The sequence below is a fragment of the Ambystoma mexicanum genome, chromosome 8 (assembly GCF_040938575.1).
Source record: "Ambystoma mexicanum isolate Mex_15411 chromosome 8, UKY_AmexF1_1, whole genome shotgun sequence".
In the NCBI taxonomy this organism is placed as follows: domain Eukaryota; kingdom Metazoa; phylum Chordata; class Amphibia; order Caudata; family Ambystomatidae; genus Ambystoma; species Ambystoma mexicanum.
Genome location: NC_090929.1, coordinates 1,028,423,291 through 1,028,448,882, shown reverse-complemented (window position 1 = coordinate 1,028,448,882; position 25,592 = coordinate 1,028,423,291). Strand labels below are relative to the sequence as shown.

The following is a 25,592-nucleotide window of genomic DNA, read 5'->3' as shown; positions in this document are numbered from 1 at the left end:
TGGAGCTGGACACAATGCCCCCGATGTTCCCGCCAGAACTGGACAAAATATTGTAAATGAAGCCCACACATGGTATAGAAACCTCCAGGTGTGGCTTCTAAGACCTGTTTTCAAAACTTGAGATGTTGCCTGTAGGCCTGGCTGTAATACTACAGAGGGGATATCAAGAACGAGTTGCAATACTACATACATGCTCTCCAGAAGAAGATATACTCCAAATTAGGTCCCCAGAACTGGGCACAATGCTTCAGCTGAGGTATCTAAACATTCTCACAAAACTCTAGATATAACCTCAACAAATTGGCACAACACTTTATAATTGTTGTTTTATAGCACACTTAATAACGAGGACCAGTTTCTATGCATTGCTTCCAAGACAAACGCATTACCCCAGAGCTATCCTCCCAGCCTTCAGATGTACAAGCCTTCAGATGTGCAATACAAAAGTGGACAAATATTCAAGGTCAGGTCCTCGGAAGTTAACACAATAATGCAAATGAGACCAAGTCAATTGTGTGTACAGTGATGGCATAAACTATCTGTCCTCCTGTTCACACTTCTTCATATGATTATAACATTCCTCTTGCTCTTCCCACGGCCATATTATTTGGATGTTTGTTGCTATCCTCGGCATGATAGAAATAACTGACCTCCGACTCTCATGATGGTCTTAACGTTAGGGTGATCAGACAAATAATAGGACTAAAATAACTGGGCAGACACAGACAAAGGACATTACTGGCCTACTGCATGTCAGTTGTCATAAGCTGATTCCATTCTATCAACCTTACAACGTTCATTGCCCTACCACTATCCTTAACAACGAACCATGCGCATGGTCCGACCACCATTGTATCACTTCCAGTATGGAGAAAGCGAGTTCTAGCCCAGGATCTGCTGCTGCCCTCCCAACCTTGTCTAAGAACAAGAGTAACTTAATATTAGATTACGTATGGACCCTATTACAGCCCATTACCAATATACCTCATTATAAGGACCCCGTCTATCTAGTCGAAACATACAACACCACCATGGAGAAAGCCATTAACAGGATTGCTCCGCTACAACTTTGTAAAAGGCCAAACTCACCTCCTATCTAAATAAGTGGGTCACTGCTGACCTAAAATTGCTCCGCAACGAAAAAGGATCAGCGGAATCCATCTGGAGAAAGACTCCTTCCTCCATAAACAAAGAGAAATGTGTCACTGCAGCCACCTCCTAAAAGAACTAAAAGAGAAATATACAACGAGAGAATACAGAATGCTAAATCAAGCACAGAGGAACTTTTTTCACTATTCTAATGGAACTAGAATCCCCAGCCCCTCCCACTGAATCATGCCTGAAAGATGCCGCCTGGTGTGCGAATATCCAGAAGGCCCTCTCAGATAAAATAACACTTAAATTGAAACAAAAAGAAACAACCTACCTACTAATTCCAACAACACTGAAACCAACGCTCTCTAGCATCCACCTTATCTTCCACTTCTCTCTTGTCACCACTGATGACGTGGAAAATATAATGGACAATAAAACCATCCAACTGCCAGGGAGACCTATGCTCAGCATCCGTCATCAAGGATGGAGCAAAAGAACTAGCTCCGTTCATAACTACCCTGAGAGTCCCAGTCTACCCTAGTCTCTGTTTACTGTTTGCCATGAGAGGAGCTGCACGACGCACTCAGTCCTGTTTCTACCTTCATTGGTTAAACATTCAAACACCCTGTTTACGCGCGGAGCGCGGCACGGAGTCCAGGTGCAGAGTCCCAGTCTGCCTCAGTCTCTGTTTACTGTTTGTCGTGAGAGGAGCTGCACACCGCATTCAGTCCTGTTTCTACGTTCATTGGTTAAACATTCAACTACCCTGTTTACGCGCTGAGCATGGCGCGGAGTCCAGGTGCAGAGTCCCAGTCTGCCCCAGTCTCTGTTTACTGTTTGCCGTGAGAGGAGCTGCACGACACGTTCAGTCCTGTTTCTACCTTCATTGGTTAAACATTCAAATACCCTGTTTACGCATGGAGCACGGCGTGGAGTCCAGGTGCAGAGTCCCAGTCTGCCCCAGTCCGCATCCAGCTCGCCGCCCCACTCGCACCGTCCAAGTTGGGTCCAAGTCGGGTGAATGACTTTAACGGCTGAGGGTCCACTGACTCGAAGGAAAACCCTTCAACATCGGCGCATGCTAAACCTGTGGACTACTATGAAGGCCGCGACGGGAGAAAAGGTAAGCAAATCCACCGGTTGAGCACTTCATGCTCTTCATGCTTCACTAACTTTACCTGCAGCGTTACCAACAGCGCCACCAATAGCGATAATGCCTTTGCCTCTGCCAGGTCCCGAGTTGCGCTACTGAATTACCAACTCCTTCTCTTGAACCGCAATCTGAGGAACAAATTGACTTAGCGGTGAGTCTGCTGATTAATCAAATACACAACTCACAGCATGGAAAATGCAATACTGCGCATGAAGATCCATCTGCCCATGGAGAGACCGTTGCGATTCATGCTCCCTCTGCCCCCCGGATCCTCCTCTTGTTCAATCTGTGACCCCCCATGACTTTTGGCTGATGGACTTACTGTTCCTCCTGAGACGAACACACGTCCTCTCCCCAATATTTCTGGGGTCTTAAACATTCCCACAACTATTCAAACAAACTGTCCTCTTGAAAAGGTCTCAGACGATCCCTCACTGTCGCGGGCCATCAATTCAATTACACCTTTACAAAACTTAGAGTCCTTTAATGAAAAAAGGGTCTCACCATTTCTAGTCAGCGATGAGGAGTTACTGAGGATTCCGAATGCCGACGGGACATATTCAATCTTCCACCCCTCTGTATGTGGAGAAGCTTCCGTGTCAAATTGGCTCCTGATCCAAAACGATGAATCAAACTGTGTACCTTCTGACAGTGGCCTGCAACACAAGGTGAAACCTACAACCTGTACTCTCCAGCAGGCCTCGACTCTGACGCTCGGAGATCAGACAGTAGACTATCTAGAACATCCTCCGGAGCCTGCGAGTATTTTACCTTCATCTTTTAAAGCACCACCGAATTTCACTGTGCCACACGGAAGGCAAAACTTAATGTGGGAACACAAATGCACCTCTACTTTGCCTACGCCAAACTATTCGCACCCATCACTAAATGAAGTTGGATCGAGAACTCCATGCGGTAGAAGTCTGTCGGGTCAGACATCCGACACCATCGAATATGGCAATGGCAGTGCCCTGGCATGTCAAGCTCCCGAGGTGCATGGGCAACGGCCCAAAGGCACCCCCCGAATTGCCCACCTTTTATCCACTGCCTTTGGTTGCACCTGTCGGCTCTCTTAGCCCTCAACCCATCCAAAACAATCTGGATCTAAGCTCCATTGCTAGAGCACGTCGTTTGCAACGCATAATCAAGCTAAAATCCAAAGCTAATCCTCCAATGGCAACAATGATTGATAAAACACTCCTGACTGCGAGTACCCCACATGCAAAACCTATTCAGACACGAGAACGAACTCAAGTTTCAAATCATACAAGAAATTTCTCTCCTACAAACCCACAATTTAACTTGGATAGCTCACAATCCTCATCGATGGGCCACGATTTAGTTCTGCCTCCACTGAGCATTTCTGTTGAAGCTCTTTCCCAGTTACATAACAATGTTTTAGCTGCCTCAACAGTTGCACTTGCTCCCTTCACCAAACTTCTCGAGTCATTGATTGGGACAATTAGCGACCAAGGGGCTGCGATCTCAAATTTTGCAATGAAAATAGAAAAAATAGATTGTTTCACAGGTTTTTTGCAAGATCAGATGGAGAAGGACGCCAACAAATCAATGAGATGGCAAGAAAGGTTGAGAGACATGGCTGCCCAGCACCATTGCCAAAATTACACACTAATTGAAAGCTTGTTAGAAGCGATGAAATGGATGCGCAAGAATGTCAACAATGATCAAAGGAGACAAACCTCCAAAGCGATTACACCAAATGGAGCTCTTCCATCGAATAGCTCAGTCCCTCCTGTTGGATCTGATGTGGCTGTTGCTCAGGTCCTAGCCCCGTCCACAAATGCAACAGAAAGATCTGAAGGCGACCGAAGTTGATCGAATAATGAGGTTCTTTTGATACAAGAGATTACTCTACCGTCGAAAGTTCTTCCTGTGCAGGACAAAGCAATTGATCAAGACAACAACTCAGGAAACACCTTTAACATCTTCAATGGTGCTGGCAAGACCATAACGACGAGCAAACACAAAAAGTTGTCACGAGTGAATGCAAAAAATGCAAAAGAACCCAGCAAAAAAAACAACCCACAGAAAAACGTCTGACAAAACGTGAACAAATTCATAAGAAATATAACTTCGCCAAAAAAAACAAGCCTTTTCAAACAAAAACCCAATTCTACTCAATCAGCCACTCATGCAGCCTCAATTCCAACGTGAGACATAGGAAACCCTATGCAGCCATCAAAGAAACCAACTAAACGTCGGTGAGTTAACTCTAGCGACAACAGCACTTCCAGCACTGTCGATGATTCCTCTGTGGATTTATGTAATCTATCAACATACTCAATTGATACTGATGATATCATAGATGGCTTCCCTGAGGCCACCGAGGCCGCACCGATTGAATCATCTGAGGAGAGGAAAATGTCTGTAAATGCTGCCGTGAGAAAACATCAATCCGGGGTTGTAGCAAACTTGACAGGTGATCACGTCATGAAGCCCAATTTCTTAACGCTAAGCTCCAGGCTAAACCCCAACAAACCTTGAATCAGAGGAAATCTGGTGTTCATCATGTATCCTGAACTCTTCGACACACTAATTCTCAAAAAAATCCCTGTTTATGGAAACTTCGGTTACAAAATATTCATTCAGACGAGAACAGGGTCAACTTAAATCAAGCAAATGTTTTAAAACGATTTGCCTGTATTCCACAACTTCGATCTATATTGTCTGATGACATTAAAATCGTTGAGTATATAACTGAACTGACCTCCGACCAAGTACTGCTCCACATATCCTCTGCGGCTGTGAAAAACCTTTTACTCCAGGTAACTGAAGATCTCCTGCTGTATGGTTTCGATCTTACTGTCGAACCCGACATCACGATACCACCTACAAACTCATCGAAAAATTCTCACCGCAAAGAGTCCCAAAGTGCCGTCCGGACAACTGCACTGCGAAAATCCTTATCTTTCCCCCAAGACAGCTGCCAGGATGTGACATATCAGGCCATTGGAGGAAGAAGTGGACAACAGAGAAAAGTAACTCACGGATCTCGAAAATAACAATGAGTGACTATGACACACCGTGAGCTAACTTTGCTCTCATGGAACACTCGAGGATTCACTCACCTCTTCCACAATTTTACCGAACCTCTCGAGGATGTATTTGCCGTTTGCTTACAGGAAACATGGCTTTGAGATCCACCGACCCGCGACGGGTTTACTATCCTCATGAATCCAGCTGGAAAAAACACCAAAGGACGTCCTTTTGCAGGTCTAATAACTTTACTGAAAATTCAGAGCTGGTGGACACTTCTGGCCTCTGCCAATCCAAATCCATTTGTCCAAAGTACTCTGGTTCAATTATCATCGGCTAACATCAAGACCAATTTGCTTATAATTAATGGATATTGGAATCCTGCAATGATCTCTGCAGCGTCTTTTATTCATACCGTAACAACTTTAATTGATTAAACTTTTCTTGCTTACAATAATGTATCTGTTATTGTATGTGGCAACCTCAACTGCAGCTGGTTCAAATACGATTTGCACAAGAAGACAAACACTCGACTTCCAGACACAGAAGTTGCTTCAAGAGGCCAAGCCTGTTCACACGCACTCTCTCTACGACACTTTCAGATGGTTAATGGAACCATCAAAGGCGATCAACCTTCTAGACCAACCTGGCATGGCATGCAAAGACGCAACACTCGTGCTTACATCTGGGCATCGCATAACTTCTTCGCTAGAGTGGTTTCCCTCAACGTACTCCCAATGAAGCACAGCAATCATGACATTCTACGGCGCGTATGGAAGGAAGAAGGCTGTGGTTCGCCTGAAAAATACGCACTTCAATTGTCAACAAATGCTGCAGGAAACAGGCTTTCAACATCTGGCCCTTTAATTGCAAATTTAAGTTATAGGGCCTCATTACGAGTCCGGTGGTACCCGAGGTGGTAAAACCACCTCGTTACTGCCGGACTCGTATTACCATTCTGCCTCCGTGATTCCCGGTAATTCCCGGGAATTCCGTAGGCGGAATGGTGTAAATTCCCATTCCCATTAAGTCCCATAGGACTCAATGGGAATGGGTATCATGGAAACACCGGCACCATCACAAGATGTTTCCTCGTCTGCCTGCAGGCGGGCGGTGTTAAACCTGCCAGGTCAGGCCTGGCGGGATTGACGCCTCCGTCTGCAGGAGTCGTGATCACCCAGTATGGAAACAACAGTGGCGGCGGGTTTACCACCACCGTTGTTTCCATACCGGGTGAGTTGTAATGAGGCCCATAGACTCTTTGCGTTACAAATCGTCGAATACTCACCCTTGTTGGCAGACTTTACTCTGAAAACCTCAAACCTACGAACAGTTGGGTCCACTCCAAAACATCTATACTGTCACGAAATAGCCTCAGCAAAAAAGATGCTAAGGAAAGATCTTCGTTTGATTAAGAAAGATACGATTGATCTAGGTGTAAAATTAAGGAAAGTCAAAGAACGGCGTCAGCTCTACCGCAACTGGCTAAGATCTCATTCAATAATAATTGATCAAAATCATGCAGAAATCATGTTAAAACTACTAATCACCAGAAACACACGTGAAATTTGGGCAATCTTGAATCATGGTTGTTCTAAATCCATAGACCCAATTTCTAATTAAATCTCTATCGCAAAATGGTGTGAGTACTTTACTTTGATTTATGAAAAGCCAAAGCATGATTTAAGCAAGTCCACTGTACCATCAATCACTGCTTGGGAGATAACACCCTCGTGTAAAGACCTTGAATCCTCCATTGGCAAGTTAAAGAATTTGCGAGCTGCTGGCCCGGATCAAATTTCTAACCTCATGTTAAAAAAACATAAAGCACATTGGGCCAATTTTATTCATGGCCTATTTCTGAAGACTTCATACAGCAAGAAAATACCTACATCATGTTCCAAAGCAATTGTGGTTCTAATCTATAAGAAGGGCAGTAAAGCCGATCCGGCAAACTATTGCCCTATTGCCCTTCTAGATACAATTGGCAAAATATTTGGCTCTTTTCTGCGTCAAGGATTGGTTCAATGGGCACTTAAGGCTGGCAAAACCGACTGTGTCAAACTGGTTTTACGACGCAAGTAGGTGTGGATGTAAATCTCACCCTACTGACTATCCTGAAACTGACAGCCTTGGAGTCAAAGAAAAAAGTCTTTTTTGCCTTTGTTGACCTGCGACAAGCTTTTGACGCAATTAATCGTAGCAAATTATGGGCCAAACTACGTTCTTGGAACTGCCCGGAGCAGCTTCTAGACCCAATTATCACCTTACATACCAACACATCTATCCAAATAAGAGTGAATTCTCAAGGCGATCTCACTCCACCAATAAGAACACACAAAGGGGTCAAGCAAGACTGCCCTCTTGCCGACTAACCAGAATGGCTGGATGCGGCTCACTGTTTTCCACCAAAGATCAACGGAACCCCATTGCAATGCCTGGTCTATGCCGACGATATTGTGCTGATTGATCAACCACAAATTGGGCTACAACATCTTGTACACCGTCTAAATGACTACTTAACTGCAAATGGCCTGTCCTTAAACACAGAAAAAACAAAGATCATGTGTATTGGACAAAGTATCTCAAGAAAAGACAAGAAATTTAGATGGGTCATTGAAGATAAGTGTTTAAGCATTGTGAAGTCTATACGTTACTTGGGAGATTTGATAAATGACTCCATCTGTGAAGCCGCCTGGTCTAGTGATCTAATTGATAAAACAAACAACCTAGGCTTACAGGGAGCTAAAATCAATAAAGATTATGGAAAATTCTCAGACAGTCGCCCCCGTAACAATGTTCTATCTCCAGAAAGTAATTCCAACACTCACTTTCGGTGGCGAATCAGGGTGAAATCTTGACCACAACCTATGGCATAGATTGGAAGGCAAGTTCTGGAGACGTGTCTTGGGCCTCCCCAACTACATCTCAATTATCGCCTTGATATATGGATTGGCTCTAAACTCACTATACATGACAATTGTTTGAAAATCGCTATCCACCCTACGTAAAATGTCTCTTGGAGCTGATATTCCTGCATACAACATTTTCAGCAATGGAAATGAATGTCTTCACTCCACACTCCTATCTTCATGGAAGACCAAATTAAAAGCAATAATGGTTGATGCAAACATAAGTGAGACAGAGCTTCTTAGTCGCCCACAACATGCAAAAAAAAAAGCTGGAAGCATGGGACTGGATCTCTACATATAATCATAGGTTATCTCTCAAATCAACTTTGCCTACCTCTCGAGGCATAGTGAAACTACATCACCAACCAAAATACCTCATGATCTGCCCCTCACGCCATCATAGGAGCCAGTTTGTCAGATTCCGACTAAACGCCCTAAACACCAAAGAAATTGCTATGGATACGACAAAACAAGGAACCCTCAAACAACAATTGTCGGTTCTGTGAAGCATCGGATGTCGAGTCCTTAAAACATCTTATAACTGTGCGTCCCATGCTGACTGCCCAAGGTGAACTACATTTGAGCAAATTTAAACCGCAAATCTACGATGCTGACGAATGGTGGGAACACGTTGCAGCATGCAGAAACATTAAGCTATCATGTGGCTTAATTAATTTTCTCAACTCGATTTGGCAGGTCGCTCCAACTTGAGTTGATTTCTTTGTCACCATGAAACTGGTGAATTTTCGATTTGAAATTCTTTAAGAAGAAGCTAGTCGAACCTTAGTGAGGAAAGAAAAATATGAGATGTCTAAGCTGACTTGGAACTTAATACAGAAGTGAGATGTTGAACCAATGTAACAAAAGTTTGATATTGTATATTGCACTAAAGTTTTACACAACAAAAAAAAATAATAACTACTCTGATAAACTGTTCCTTCAAAAATGGTTCAGTTCCGGATAACCTCAAAGAAGCGTGGGTCATGCCGCTTCTGAAAAATTCTAACCTCAACCCTAACATTCCTACTAATTATAGGCCTATCACAACGGTTCCCTTTCTCTTAAAAATTCTTGACTGTGCCGCCTATATCCAAATTCATAAAACACTTGGAAGACAACGAGCTATTAGGCCTCTGACAGTCTGGCTTCAGACCAAGACACGGTAGTGAGACGGCTCTTTCAAACCGCGACATAGCAGAGCTCTCTCCCTCCCACAAAATACTCTACATACGCTGTATTGCTAATTTGCACACTCTGATCTTGAAACGACTGTAAAGATTGTATATCGATTGTGAATTTGTGAATATGCCACAACCTTGCATCACTGTAAATATGTGCTGTGTATGTTTTTGCATCTGTGACCTGTAATATATTATGTGACTGATTGTGTGGTGATCTGTAACCCACCATCGGTAACCAAGTTTAAGCGCCCAGATACCCCTTGGTTAGGCACGCTATATAATAAAATAAACTAAACTAAGCTAACTATATCTGCTGAACTTCGGCATACCCTTTCACTCACTCTTCTACGCATGATTAATATAATCACTTTTTTGGTGGTACTTGTTTTAACAGCCAACAACACTTGAAGATTATTTTAGCAGCTCTTCTACATTTCACATCTGCAAATGTCAGAGGTCCAGGGCCCACTTCATGCTCAACACAGAAAGACGAACCCCTGGTCTGTGGGAATTACTCCTGTGTCTTCAGGAATCAGCCGGTGTGCTGTCACCTTCACTCCAAGATTGTAAAATACATGGCATAGTTATGGATAGCACTCACCAGAGACATACCAAAAATGAATTATTACCCCAACACACTTCTCATATTACCTTCCACACACTACGAGGCAATTCTCACTGCACTACAGAATTTATTAAAGGAAAAAGGTCCTTGGCCCCAAGTTCTTCCCCATAACCCTCACATCACCTCTGGCAAAAAAGAGGGCCTGAGACAATGGGCCTCATTACACGGATGGCGGTGAACCATGGCGCTGTTAGCGCCATGGTTCATGCCGGTAAAATACCGGCACCGCCTTGGTGGAAAGGGGAATTACCGCCCCATTCCAAGGTTGGCGGGGCGGTAATTCCCCCTTCCACCATTGCCCTTCCCCATTCCCATTTTTGCCCCATAGGGCTCTATGGGAATGGGGAGGCTAAAAGGTACAGCAAATTTCGGTATTGTAATTAGCTCCACTGGTCCCTTTGCGGGTTGGTTTTTAACGGCTGCAAAAAGCAGGTGTTAAATTCCCCAACCCGCAAAGGGACCTCGTAGTAAGGCGGTAAGGATTTACCGGTACCGGTAAAATACCGGTACCGGTAAACCCTTAACGCCTACCGTGTAATGAGGCCCAATGTCCTGTTTTTTCTTTATCTCATTACAGAATTAAATTGGCACATCAGCAAGTGGGTGTTCAGGTACACTGAGACTACCAGCGTTTACTGAGAAAAAGCAAGGGTGACAGGATTGGCAACCCCTCCTTTGTCATCAGTGCCCACCGTGGGCCGTGTCAGGGTCTTTGTCACAGGAGATTCAGGGTACTTACTTGTTGGATGAAAGCAGAAATTAAGCAGCTGATCTTCCATACATGGGAACATTCATAGAAGAGACTAAGCATGTGTTTTGCAGGACAGCCATGTACATGATCCTGCTGCTAAGGTGCATCGGTGGAACATGTCCGATCGGAGTATGAATGCGTGCCACAAATAAAGTAGTGGAGCAGTAGGGAAGTGGCATTTTGTCACCTGCAATCACTTACTACTTACCAAAAAGGAGAGAGATCCACTTAGAAAGACTTCTAAATTCAGGTTTCACCCTTCCAATCTGCCTCTGGTGATGCATGGGTACCCTGGCAGGCCCTACAGAGCTTAGACCTAAGGGAGGTGTGCCTGAAAATCAGACAAAGGTAGAAGAGCTTGCTCATCATGTAGGCCACAGTCCCCCAACCAAAAGAGGGATTCTGCCAGATCTGATCTGGTACATCATTCTTGAGAAAAGTTGTAGACCTAGAACCACAAAATCCCAGGAAAAATTGAGCCAAAGTAGAGATGAGACACTCATGTCCCTTTTCAGGCTTGCCTCACTTAAAGAAGGAGCTTAAGGGGCAAAAAGGGAATCAAAACTGGAGATGAGCATGATGGGTCAATAGACCCTAATGCAAATGGATGCTATACCGTCTCGGGAGGATAGCTCAGGGGCAACATGCTCGCCTTGGAAGCAAGACGACACAGAACACCACAGGTTCGATCCCTGGGTCCGCGCTTAGAAACTTGGGTATTAAGCGCGTTATAAATAACCAATCTTATCATATCATACCACCACAGACCCATGCAAGGTCCTAAGGTCATCAAACACCTACCCATGTTTCTAATCAATGTAGGGAGCAAACTTGCACTACTCATCCCCGATGGAAGCAGAAGTACAGAGGGACTTGCTGGCCCGTTATGACACCAAGAATGCATCTCAGGCCCCTCTTACTAAAACAGTGTGCAACATTCTAAAATCAGAATGGTCTGACCCTGTAAAAATTGGTCTGTCCTGATCCCTATTCAAAAGATATCTCAGGCAGGGTCGCTACACTAAACTATCGGAGCATGTGCAGATGGATTTGGTGGTCTGAAATCTAATTGAAAAGGCATTGACACAGATGCTAAAGATAAGGCACAGAGTTAGCAAGTTTGTTTGTTTGTTTTATTTATTTGTATAGCACTACAGACCCAAGGGTAGAAGGGCGCTTAAAGAAAATGGTTACAAATTGTGATATATACAGTTCCAAAATAGACATTTTTACAGACATTCAAAATACAGCAGTTAGAAACTTTCGCGGGCAAGGTTAAGTAAAGGGAGGTGAGACTTCCTAACTAGGGTGTTGCTCTTTGTTCAAGAGCCAGCCGATAACATGTTTCCTAAAGATCGGGAAGGATTCAATAGTTTTAATGTTGAGGGGTAAGGTGTTCCAGAGTTGGGAGGCAAGTACAGTGAAGCTGGTTCCTCCCACACTTTTTAATGAGAATCTGGGCACTGTTAAGCATAGAGTGTTGGAGGATCTAGTGGTTTTGTGGCAGGTTTCATGGTAAACTTGTTGGTGAGATAGGGAGGGGCTAGGTGGTTTAAAGCCTTGTACGTGAGGAAGATAGTTTTTCAGGTCACATTTTTGTCGAATGGAGAGCCATTTGTGCGAAATCCTAGTGTTGGAAATGTGCTCTCGCCTGGGAATGTTGAGTGCTGTGCGAAGAGCGTTATTTTGAAGTACCTGTAATTAGTTAATTATGGTTTGGTTAGCACCTAGGTACAGACTATTTCAATAGTCCGGTTTAGACTGTATGAGGGCTATGGCAAGTGTGAGGCAGCTGTTGGTGGATAGGAAGGGTCTACTGGCCCTAATAAGCTTGCTGGTGTAGGCGGCGGCAGAGGTGATCATGTTAGTATGTTTGTAAAGGTTGGAGTTGGCATCGAGATAAAAGCTGAGGGTTTTCACACTTTTGGCAATAGGCATAGTATGACCATCGAAAGAGATGTTGTTATAGTTGGGATTGAGTTTGGACAGGTTGCCGGGAGAGCCGACAAGGAGGAGATCCGTCTTCTCATCATTTAGGAAGTTGATCGCAAAACAGACACTGTTCTAAAAAGATTCATGCAAGCTCATATCTATCCTTGTGCAGTGTGTGTATCCGGCTTGTACTGCACATTTAACCTACAAGGATCTTCAGGCACCATTTGAAGGAACCTACAAAGAAGAGAATTGCAGTGGTGTGCTTCTTCATATTGAATTAGCAATCTCAACTAATGTCAGAAACTTCTATGGACACCAATCAATTCAGCAGCAGTGACAGGGTGCACCACAGGCTCGGCAAGATGCAATATGTATAACTTAGGATTGGAAAACGAACATCAATGAGAAAAGCATAATACAACATATGTCTTTCCTGGACAACAAGCCGTTTAGGCAAGAGTTTGACAAGTTAGTGAAAATAAACTGTGAGGCCAGGACTCGCTCTGGCAAACAGACACCATTACTGAAGCCATTTTCTAAAGAATTATCCTATCTATTCATGAAGGGCAAGATGTTTTCCAGGGGCCTAGAGCTGAGATGGTCAGAGGAGGCTATCTCAGGGTCCACAGGTATTGGTCACACCCAAGATTCAGATGTTCCGACAATCACTGCAGGGCCAACATGGTGGACCAACCAGTGGGCAGCTGCTTTCATGCATTTGCTCAGCTTGGATGACAATAGTGAAAGATTCCTTAACCTACTGGATAAAGAAAAATAGGTACAAGATCAAATTCTTCATTAATACTAGTGATATGGATTTTGACTCCATGGGATCAGATTCATGGACAATTCTTATTCTAACACATGCTGGGAAAGCTATTGCAAAAAAGGCAATTATCCGATCCATGCTCAGGAAAACGAGAATGGTTTCTACTCGCTAAGTTGGCATGGTTTCCAAAGCATCAGGCCATGACAGTCTATTCTCAACCTAACCTGGCTCAACAACAGGATGGGCCAAGACCATTTCACAATGGAATCATTACAGGATCCCCCCACTACTACTCCAATAGTATTCATACACTACTATGATTGTGAGTTATCACCATAAATATCGCAATTCTAGGACAGCAATATCAGCATATCATCTTCCCTTTGGTCTCAAAACAGCCCCTAGGGCTTTTAAAAGATCAGACTTCTGGTTTGCTGCATCTGGATGACATTCGTATTCATCCGTACCTGAATGACTGGTTGATCGTCGCCCAGAATTTCAAGCTGCTGAAGATTCATAATCGATAAAGCCTGCAAATCGGTGAATAAACTGGGATTCCTCATCAAGATGAAAAAATCCCAACTGATACCACGCCAGAATCTGCTATTGATGCCATGGGTCCTAGCTTTCTCGCTCCAAGACAGAATCAAAGATGCATGCAAAGGCTCTAATCTAATGTCCTTTCCAAAGGCTGCAGCCGTGGAGAGGCTGCAAGTCTATGGAGAGATGGCTAAAACACCTTGAAGTGAGAATAAGAATGGATCCCTACCTATCCTGATGATAGGGACCACAGGTGGGCTGGAGAGATACCTTAGTGAACCTATCAGCCTAGGGAAGAATGCCAAATTGGAAAAGACACATCATCCACTAGAAGGCGTTTGGTGTGGTGCTCTGAGTACCACTAGCATTTTCTCCCCTTTCACCAAAGGAAACAGTGCTGATTCGCAGGGACAACATAGTGACGAAAGCCTACATAAATCAACAATGTGGCACAAAACTGAAATATCTGCAGACTTGGCAGAACAAGTCTTGGGTTGAGCAGAGACACATCTACGGTCCATATCAGCAGTTCATCTAAAAGGCTCACTAAGTGTTAGACCAGACAGACCCAACCACGTGTTACCATTATCAGTGTATCTGCTGTTGTAAGAAGCTTTTCCTCAGATTTGCAAACACTTCAAGGTCCTGCAGGTGAACCTTTTTTGCAGCCTGTGAAAATGCTGTTGTGTCTATATTTTGAAGAAGCAATCCAGATTCACGGGAAGTAAATCTTGCCCCAAACCTCTGTGCTTTGCCGTCCCAACCTTCTCCCTAACCTCAAAATGTTGGCAAAGGCAATGGTAGAGGAGATTGAGGTACTAGCTGTACTTTCCAGTCCTTGTGCGATGGTCCGTGACCCACGCTATCCATGTGTAGGGAGTAGCTTCTTACCTGTAACTCCATTTCTCCAGCTTTGGTATCTTTCATGGATTCACATGCTTAGAATATTTCCCGTCGTCAGGCCGGGAACCTCGGTATATTTATGAAAAAACTTTTTCCCTCGGAAACCCAACACTTTTGTGTCCTAGCGACGTTCTTTTGGGCCGCTTACGCATGACCCAATAGTACATATGGTGTAAATAGCCCCGCCCCCGCCCCCGCGGCTCCCTTCAGATTTTAACCTCCAAAGTAGTAGGGGCATATCAGGTTTGCATTCAGGTGAGGCCGGCGGGCGCATGTGAATCCATGAAAGATACCAACGCTGGAGAAATGGAGTTACAGGTAAGAAACTACTCCCTTCTCCAGCATTTGATCTTTCATGGATTCACATGCTTAGAATAGATTATATAGCAGTATTCCTAATCTGGAGGTGTGAAATGCAAACTAATATCACAAGAGCATACATGCAGTCAGCAATAAAGCCCCCAACCATGGTACATTGAAAAAAGGGTACTCCCCTCTGTGGGCTTACCTTACTGAAACAGGTGTCGTAGGACTGCCCGTCCCATTTGGACATCCGCTGCATGCAGCTCTAGGCAATAATACCGAGTAAATGTATGCGGCACCGACTCTGGAGGCCGCCTGACAGATGTCCACCAGCGGGATTCTGCACCACAATGCCGCCGATGACGATGAAGGCAATAGTTGACAAAACCCAGCGGGCCAGTCCTTATTTGGAGACTGGATTTCCCTTTACAGAGGGCCCATAACCCACAAACAGCTGTCTCGTACGCCTGAAATTTTTGAGTACGACTCAGATAAAACTTCAATGCTCTTTTGATGTCCAACGTATGGAGAGCTTTTTCTGTGAAAGAAGCAGCCGAAGCGAAGAATGCTGGTAGCACAATCGAAGAGTGCTTGTGGAATGTAGTTGGAACCTTTGGTATAAAATGAGGGTTAGTTGCCAACACCACCTTGTCTTTGAAGAAACGCAAGTATGGGGGATCAATAACCAGCTATTACAGGTCTGACAGTCTTCTTGTGGAAGTAATAGCTACCGAAAAAGCAATTTTCCACAACAAAAATTTGAGGGGTGATGACGACATAGGCTCAAAAGGAGCCTTCATTAGCCCTGACAGCACCAGATTGTGACTCCAACTAAAAGGGAACTTTTTGGCCGGAGGAAAGGTTCGAAATAACCCTCTCAGGAAATGCTTGACTAGTCGGTCACTGAACAACGGAGTCGAGTGCCTTTTTCGGGTAAACCTTGAAATGGCTGTTAAGTGAACCTTTATGGAGGAGAAAGACAATCCTTTTTTTCGGCAAGTGTGGCAAATAAGGCAGAACTTGCTCTGACAAGATGTTTACCGGGTCCACCCCCCGTTGATCCCTACACCACACACAGAATCTCTTCCACTTACATGCATATGAAACATTCGTGGACGGAGCCCTCGCCGCGTCCAAAATTTGGCGACAATCTGAAGAAATGTTTAGGGAGCCAAACTCGGAGAAGTCAGGAGCCAAGCTGTCAGGCTGAGGGAGCCAGGTCCTGATGCCAAATCGCTCCCTTGTCTTGGGATAGAAGGTCCAGCGTCTCTTGAAACCTCACTAGCTCTGCCACAGATAGCTGGAGTAGGTCTGAAAACCACAACTGTCTTGCCCAGTGGGGAGCTATTAGAATCACACAGCATGGAAATTTGTGAATCCACTAGAGGATTCGTCGAATGAGCGGGAACAGAGGGAACGCATACACGAAGCTGCCCGTCCACAGGAAAAAGAATGCATCCCCCAGCAAGTTGGGCTGTGGCCATCTGCTGGCGAATTGCTTGCACTTCTTGTTCTCCCGGGCTGCGAAAAGATCCAGCAAAGGACGAACCCATTTCCTGAAAATGCTCGACACTTGTTGATCGTTCAGCTCCCACTCGTGTAGTTGGTTCATCTCTCTGCTGAGAGAGTCTCCCTGTACATTGTTCACCCCTGGTAGATGGTACGCCACTATGCTTCTTCCTTGTTTGAGGGCCCAATGCCATAATTTCTGGGTTTTGCTCGAGAGTGTTCTGGAACGGGTGTCCCCTTGTTTCTGGAGGTAGAACATCGTGGTCATATAGTCTGTTAATATTCTCACCACTGATCCCTGTATGCACGGCAAAAACGACTTGAGAGCCCAACGCACTGCTGTTAGTTCAAGCAAATTGATGTGAAGGGTCGACTCCTGGGGACCATCGGCCTTGAACTTGCAGGGACCCAAGATGGGCTCCCCATCCTGTTTGAGATGCATCCGTCACAACTGTCGATTGAAATTCCGGTTCCAGCAGAGGCATTCCTCTTGTCAGATTGCCTGAAAGTTGCCACCACTGAAGCGCTTTTAGAAGCTCACAGCTGATCTTCAACCTGTCAGACCACAATCCGTGACTTTGAGACCATTGGTCTGCCAGAAATTCCTCTATCGGTCTCATGAAGAGACGACAGTTGTTCACTAGCGGAATACATGACGCCATGGCTCCTAGCAGCGACAGGTATTTTATGACTGACATCCTGGTGCCAGTTCTCCACTCCTCCGCTCTTTGTTTGAGTTTTTGAACTCTCTCCAAGGAAGGCTTTACTAGTCCTGAGTGAGTCTGGAACTCCGCACCCAAAAACACCAAGCTCCTTGAGAGAGACAGAAAAGATTTTTCGAAGTTGATTGCAAAGCCTAACCGCTGTAGTAGTTGTATGGTGGCCTCTAGGCTTGCTTGCGTCACTGCTGGCGACGAGCCTCTTATTAGCCATTCGTCCAGGTAAGGGTAGAAGTGGTAACCTTTTCTTCATAGCCATGCTGCCACCGGAGCTAAACATTTCATGAATGTCCTGAGAGACGATTTCAGGCTGAATGGAAGCACCTTGAACTGGTAATGACTCTGACCCACCACAAACCTTAGGAATTTTACTGTGTCGTCGACGCACGGGTATGTGGAAATATGCGTCTTGTAAGTCCAGCGACACCAGAAAATCCCCCGGTTGTATCGATCGGATGACCTCTTGAAGCGTAAGCATCTTGAACTTCAGGCATTGCAGAGTCTTGTTGAGAGCTCGAAGGTCTAGAATGGGTCGCCACTTGCCGGTGGGTTTTTTGACCATGAAGTAATGGGAGTAAACCCCCAGGCCTCTGTCGGCCACCGGAACAAATTCTATAGCCCCTTTTCGCAGCATAAGCACCACCTCCTGCTGTAATGTGTGAAGATGGGATTGCGCCGAATACACAGGTGAAATTTGAGACGGCATGGTCTTGAACTGCAAAGAGTGGCCTAATTTTACCAACACCCAACGGTCCGATGTTATACTCCTCCATTCGTTGACGCAACAGGACACTCTGCCTCCCAGGACGTCCTGAAGATTGTCATTTATGAGACTTTGATTGTTTACTTTTGGTGGACGAAGACTGTCCTCCTCTCCTCCTGGACCCCTGGAAATCCCAGCTTCTTCGTGTCGCCTGGACAGCTTGCCTGTACCCTTGGGAGGAGTATGATGATCTGTTGAAACTCTGATCTCTGGATGCAGCAAACTGGGAATTCCCCAAGGCTCTGCGGAAGGGGCGAAAAGGCCTAAAAGCTCGTCCACTTTGTAAGGCCCCCAGCAACCTTGCCGTATCGGAATCTTCCTTCATGCCTTTAAGGGCGTCGTCGACCTTCTCCCCGAACAACTGCTCACCTTCACATGGCATGTCTAACACTTTATACTGGACTTCCGGCCTAAAGTTTGTACATTTTAACCAGGCTTGCCTTCTTAGCACCACTCCATTATTTATTTGTTTGAATACGAACTCTGCCAAATCCACAGGGATGTTGATAGAGTGGTTTGATGCCTTTTCCCCCTCACGCACCAGTAACATGGCTGTGTTCCTGTGCTCTTCAGGCAGGGGTTCCAAGATTGGGGCCAAGGGATGCCACATTTCACGGTCGTATCTTGCCATGATAGCTAACAAGTTAGCCGCTTTGACCGTCGTCGCTCCCACTGCCAAGACTTTCTTACCAAAGGCATCCTGCCTTCTAGCTTCACTGTCCGGAGGTGTCGTGCACTTGTGTTGCGACCTCGCTTTTCTGACAGTCGCCGCCGACACTACTGATTTCGGTGAGGGATGCGCGGTCAAACACTTAGGTGTAGAGTCCAGGGCTTTAAACTTATTTTCTAACCTGCCCTTGATTGCAGGCTCCGAAAATGGATGATGCATGGTGCGCAAGCCTTCCTGCCAATCATGGTCCAGAATGGGAACCGAGAAGATTGACTTTCTCCTCTTCCCCATATGGTCAAGTAAGAAGCATTCCTTCTTTTTTTCCTCTCGGGTCAGACCAAATTCGATACAGGCTTTCGCCATCATGGCTGTGATAGACCCGATGTCATCTGGAGGTGACGGCTGTGCCGGGCTTCTAGGAGTTTTCACTTCTCCATCCGATTCCCAGCTAGGGCCCCTTGAAGGTGATGATGAAATGTCTGAGAAAGAGTCTCTAGGCCCTTGATCTGACTCAGAACCTTGCAATTCACCTTCCTCTGGGTGTGACCGGGGAGGGGGGGGTCTTTGCTAACCGGACGGGAGATCGGCAAACCAGCCGTTGACGTTGATCGTGGAGCGGGACCTGCCGCGTCATTGACAGGCATCACCGGTATCCCTGGAGGTGTACCCGTGGGTAGTAGTCTTGCATCTAACTGGCTTAAGAGGTATTGGAGCGTAGACAACACTTGTAAAGACAACAGCGATTCCAGATTTGGTAGAGACGTTGAAGAGGGAGCATTTTGCATCCCCGAGGCCGTTGACGGGCCTACGCCCTGTAAACCAAGATCCGTTGGACAAACAACCTGTTCCCTCTATTGACTGCGCAGGCGTTAGCGAAGCCGTTGACGACGGGACTCCCGCTGATGGCAGTGGTAATTGTGACGCACTCTTTAGGCGATCCCGCCTTTTTTGAGTCTCTAGGCCGGTGCTTCGTCGAATCTCTACCCGAGGAAGACCTATGATGGTCTCCTGAGGAGGATCTCCTTGAAGGGTCTTTCTTGTCCTTTTTAGACGAAGAGGAAGATTTCCCTTGTTGACGGCCCTGGTCCACACGACCATGCTTCAATGATGTTGAAGGGGCATCTTTCGCCGGATGTTTCCCCAGCGAGGAACGACTCTTTTCCTCAGGGCATGGCGTCTTTGTCAGAGGCTCCGCTGACACAGATCGGCGAGGAACTACAGGGGACTTAGGCCTGTTCGATGTCAAACTGTGCACTGACCCTACCTCCGACTGAGGGTAGCCTCCTTCGTTCAGCCACGTTATTAGATGCCAATTACGGTCTTTCAATTTCTTTTGAGAGAACCCCTTGAAAACCTCACAGTTGTCCGCCGAGTGATGGGGGTAAAGACAATAAAGGCAATCCAAGTGCCCATCTCCTTCGTACACTTTCTTCATTCCATACGTGGCACACTGACGGAACAGCGCTTTCCCCGACATAGGGAAAGAAAATATAACCTTACAAAGAGTAGAAACACGAGGTGATCCGATCTACTTTAGAGACGGTTGAAATCTGAAGGGAGCCGCAGGGGCGGGGCTATTTATCCTGTACATCCTATTGGGTCTTGCGTAAGCGGCCCAAAAGGATGTCGATAGGACACAAAAGTGTTGGGTTTTCTGAGGGAAAATGTTTTTTCATAAATATACAGAGGTTCCCGGCCTGACGACAGGGAATATTCTAAACATGTCAAACCATGAAAGATCCAATGCTGGAGAATATTGTTTCCCCTGTTGAAGTTGCAGAAATTGTTGCAGCTGACGCTCTTGGTGTAGAGGTTGAGCAACACAGTTTGCAGTATTTAGTTTGGCCAAATGAGGTGGTAATGACAGTACAAACAATCTATACATACAATTATCAACAGAGCACAAACGCATCATTGGAGTCATTTTCAACATTGGCAAGGTTAGTGCATCACTTGTTCTGTCACCCGCCTAAAATACTTACTTTTTAAAATTTAATGCATTCCAACAAGACTTTGGCAATATCTATGCTGAATTCTCAATTATCCTCCAAAACACTGTTTCTAGTAGCTATTACATTCATAAGCTACCCGGGGGACATCAGTGCCTGCTGCTTTAGGCCCCCTATCTTTGCATTCTACTGAATGCTTTGGTTTTAAAAGCAGGTCCCGGATTTCTCACAAAGATCTGCTCTACCTTGCATCTCGATGATGTATTAGTATTACCAGTTTATTTTACCTGCCCAGGTCTGTCTGATGAGAGGCCACATCTGTTAAATTATACAAGTGTTTGGAAATGAGAGCTTCTTTGTCACCTTAGGATAAAATAGAAAAGGTTTAAAACCAGCTATTGTTTTAGCAGGCAGGTAAATCAGGTTAGTCATTTCAACAGTGGATGAAAAAGCAGGCTTGACTTTGCCCCTGCTGGTACAGGGTCGCCCCATTTGAGAAGTGGGAATATTCTGGTTGATAGTGTTGGCTTCCAACTTTAACATTGATAGGGCAGCCACTTGGGCTAACTCCTCAAACTCTTTGATTCATTACAAGGTTAGGTCTTGGTTGGCAGAGCTTTGTTGAATTCTGTTTCCCTGGACGAATAGGTGATATAGTGGCACACACAATAAATTAATAAGGCATTATATTGATGCTTATCATTTGTCGATGTCTGTGGCCTTTCTTCCCTGGTACGTCCAAATAGCGTGAGGAAGGAAATGAGGGTGGTGAGTCGGGGATAATACCTGGATGACATCTGGTAATCCTCCTTAGTACAACTCTTCTCCCTTGTCACCTTACAACCTTCCCTCCGGGCCTGTGAGGTCGAGACAGAGTTAATGTTGGATATGATTGTTCCAGGCCTTCTTGTTGGCCCAGAGGTGAAAAGTGGATAAAGGGGAGGAACCTGCGGTCAAGGTCCTTTGTTCTTTAGTAAGGTGAGAAACATCTCATATTGTGAGTAAGGTGATGAGGGGGAAGATTTGTAGTAATAAGTATTCCCAGATGTAATTTAGGCAGGACAATCTTACTTCTTCCACCTGCAAACACACCATTATATCCGCCTGTTGGTTGTGCTTATGCATTATGGCCTATGTAACAGGGGGTTTTCCAGAAAGTCCGAAATACTGCAGCCCTACTACTCCACCTACATCTGAAAGGCAATATCTTACCTGTCTTAAAGATGCTAAACTTACTGCTGGTGTTAGATGCTTGTGTCTAAGAACCTCTGCATTACACACAGATCTGTTTATGTCATTGGCATCCAAGGTCCTACACTGGAAGGGTTTCATATATTTTTACCAACCTTTTATCCATCACTGATTTTTACCACACATTTATTCCTGTTTCCTTGTCAACAAAATGCAGGAGGAGCCACCCCACCACCCACATCCCTCGCCCCCCAAACCTACCATCCATAGTTTGAAGCAGAAAATTGGTAAAACAAAAGTGCACTAGTACAGAATCTGCAGTGGGTTTTGTATGGTAAGGAGACGGGATACTCTCCGAAAGAAATTGTCAAAATGGCAATTCAAATCATGAGCCATCCAATTAATAGAGGTAGTGCCTGTCAAGAAAAAACAAATAGAACATGCTTCTCGATTTGAAAAGGCAAACTCACATTCAAAAAGGCCTCAAAGGCTTGACACAATCTCTAATATCCACTTTGCAACCACACCTAAATGCCAGGCATGATTTTAAAAATGCCTACACCCAGTGAACATACAGATAAAAGTGCAATTTCACAAAGCAGCCAAAATACCTTTAACTTCTACCCAGATCATGTAAATATGATATAGAAATATAGAAACCTGAGACATGTTAAACCAACTAAATGACCCACTCATCCTACCACCCCAAATTGCCTAATGTACCAAATGGGGGGGGAAGCGTGTGCTCTTAATCCCTAGGCAAGTGAGCAGCAGCTGTTGTGGAATGTTAGCAAATCCGACTACCCTAATGGGAGAATGCACACTGAAAAACCTGATCTCACTGCAACCTTACAAGACCAAAAGCCTCTGTGGGGAAACAGAAAATGGCTGCCGATAGCTGGGTTAAAGCAACAAATTTCTGCTGAAACGCAACTTTGCCTTCAATGTAAGGGGCACATCCGAAGGACTCTATACTGGGCTGCACAGAGCGACCACCCCGGCTATCACCAGCGTGGCTCCTGACTTGCGGCGCCAGCAACAGCAAGAGAAACCACAAGCCTCAGGAGTCCCAGCAGTGTCCCGATGACGTTCTCAATGCTGACCACCTCAATTCAGGGGAAGTCTTGGTCCCGGGTGAGCCCCTCCCTCTGCCTGGAACAGCTGTCACAGTCCTTCATACCGGTGCAGCTCCTCACATGCTGCACCAGAGAAGACAGAATAAAGGGACTTCTTGTCCCAGTGGGCTTGCCCTTCTCTGCACCCTTCCTGTTGGCCAGCCAACACGGCAGCTCCTCAACGGTGCTGCAAGAATCGAGGACATAATCTTCCAGCCTGTATCGATTTCCAGGGGTGTTGCTAGGTCTGCAAAAGATCTGGGGCTACGCTAATGTCAGGACTATCAGGGCTCAGGGCTAGCTAGCCTTTTGGTTGTAGCCCCTGAGCTTCTAACCGGGGCTACAACCAAAAGACCCAGGGCTATAGCCCGCTCAACCCGCCCCCCCCCCCAGCAACACCTCTGTTGATATCCCACTTAAGGGACTAAAATTCATATCCCAGCAAACTGCAACACAAACACACACGGTCCAGGAATTCTGGTCCTAAATCCTAGGTCACACTTGGGGTGTAGGGAAAGCTACAAGGCTGAGAACAGGATGCAGTGCAGTGGGAAATCCATGTTGGGCAGATCCCAGTCCCATGAAATCGTCACCAACATGCCATTCAAATTGCAAACGTTTTTGCACTCTATGAACACCTCCTAAAATGGTATAACCATGATATGATGCTGACTAAGTTTTGATTGTCTTTTCTAACAGAACTGCAGCTGTAGACAAAGAAAAGCTCAAGATCATGGGCTTCACACACGTCCTGAATGCAGCCCACGGCACCGGGGAAATTAAGGTCGATGCCGAGTTCTACAAGTGCCTGAACATTAAATATTATGGCGTGGAAGCAGTTGAGGATAGCGACTTCGATCTCACCCCCTTTTTCTGTCCATCTGCTCAATTTATCGAGCAGGGATTGAGGTCACCAAAAGGTAAGGAAGCCGTGAAGTTACACAGACTCTGCATGAATGTAACCTTCTGTTCTTGTTTCAAGGGTGGGGCAAGGGGGGCGGAGGCCTACTCATGGATGTGTTTTGGGGTCTTTTAGTGCAAACAATATCCCAGTTGATAATCGGGAGCGCTTTATGAAGGTTATTCAAAGGTACAGTACACAAAAGAGGAGTACAGTGAATGATATAATGCAATGGTGGCACATGAAAGAAAGGGTTGCTCTAGGCTCAGATGACATTACTGCTCGAGATCACTTTAATAAACTATAACTGGCAGTGTGTGGGTTTCAACAAGAGTTGCAGGTGTAAATGGCTATACTGCCTCACGAAAGGTTTTAGCACACTTCAATTCAGAAAGCAATTCTAAGCCCACACAGCTAACAGTGGAATTATATTCACACTTGGTTAACCCTGGTCTGTTGCTGGACTTTTAATAATGTTTGCAAGGGATCCATAGCATGACACAGGCAAACAATGGCAGGAGATTAATGAATACCATTGGAATCCAACCATAGATAATTATAACAATGATATACAACGATCAAGAGAATCACAATATGCTTAGTGGATCCAGGCCAGGGGAAGAGCCAACCTCGACATTTCCTGGGAGGGGGAATGGGCTCAATAACAGTTTTTAAAGCTAAATGATATTCGGGCCAAACACCGGTTGGGCTATCAAACTCCCACCTTCCTCTGAGGTCAAGAGACTGAATCACTGTTGCGCCTACTTTTGGTCCATTAGATGCATCTTTCATCCCAAGTCAGAGGATATTCAGTTTCTGAAAGAAATGCTAATGAATGGAGGAACTGGCACTCTAACGGCTGAGCTGAGCAGTGAAGTCTTTGTCATAGGGTGGTATATTAGTATGAATGAGTGTTTAAATGTAAATGCTATGCTCTCCCAGGAGAAAATTGGACAGTCTCTTGCTGTAGCACCCCTTTCCAATCAGGCACCCCTGAGCTGAGTGTCAAGGCAGAGTGCTGCCTTCTGCCTGCAACCTCTTCAATATTGAAGGCTTAAACTCTTGTAAGCTAGGGGCTGACTTCCCCACCGATACAGTAACATTGTCAATTTGATGAGGGTTTGCATTGATAGAAGCTGTTACAGAATGACAAGTGTATCCAATGATAACATACCTGGATGGCAATGAAGTTCAATGATTGAGAAGGTCACTGCCCCTCTTCCGCTATATGGTATTCTCAGTACAGAGCTGTTCAACTCCTCGCTCCAACCCCCTGATACCATTCTCATTTGTCAGGCCTCCCAAATCTTTCTTTTCTGATATTCACCTTCGCATTGACTTTATAGCTACAGAAGACCCTATTAAGTGAGACCTTAACCTCACAACTATCTCCAATGCCCATTGCCTCAAAATGGACTGAACCCAAAATGACAGAGGCAACTCTTTTGATCTCTTCCTCTCCTGACCCCTCACTTGTATGGTCCTCCCCATCACCTCTCTGACTCTCTTCTCAACTTCACCAATGCCTAGCCTCCTCCACTTTTCGTGTTCCCCGCATCTTCCCCTCAAAAAATGCAAAATAAACCTTATCTTTCCTTTCCCATTCTCTAT

The 25,592-nt window shown here is 45.3% G+C and overlaps 1 protein-coding gene across 1 annotated transcript in view; it reads left to right on the top strand.

The window, feature by feature from the left end:
- LOC138472681 (uncharacterized) overlaps positions 1-25,592 on the top strand; it is a 207,908-nt gene that overhangs the window by 174,461 nt on the left and 7,855 nt on the right. The window contains exon 3 of the mRNA XM_069610972.1: positions 23,780-24,000. Coding sequence (XP_069467073.1) covers positions 23,780-24,000 — 221 coding nt within the window. The remainder of the gene's footprint in view (positions 1-23,779; positions 24,001-25,592) is intronic.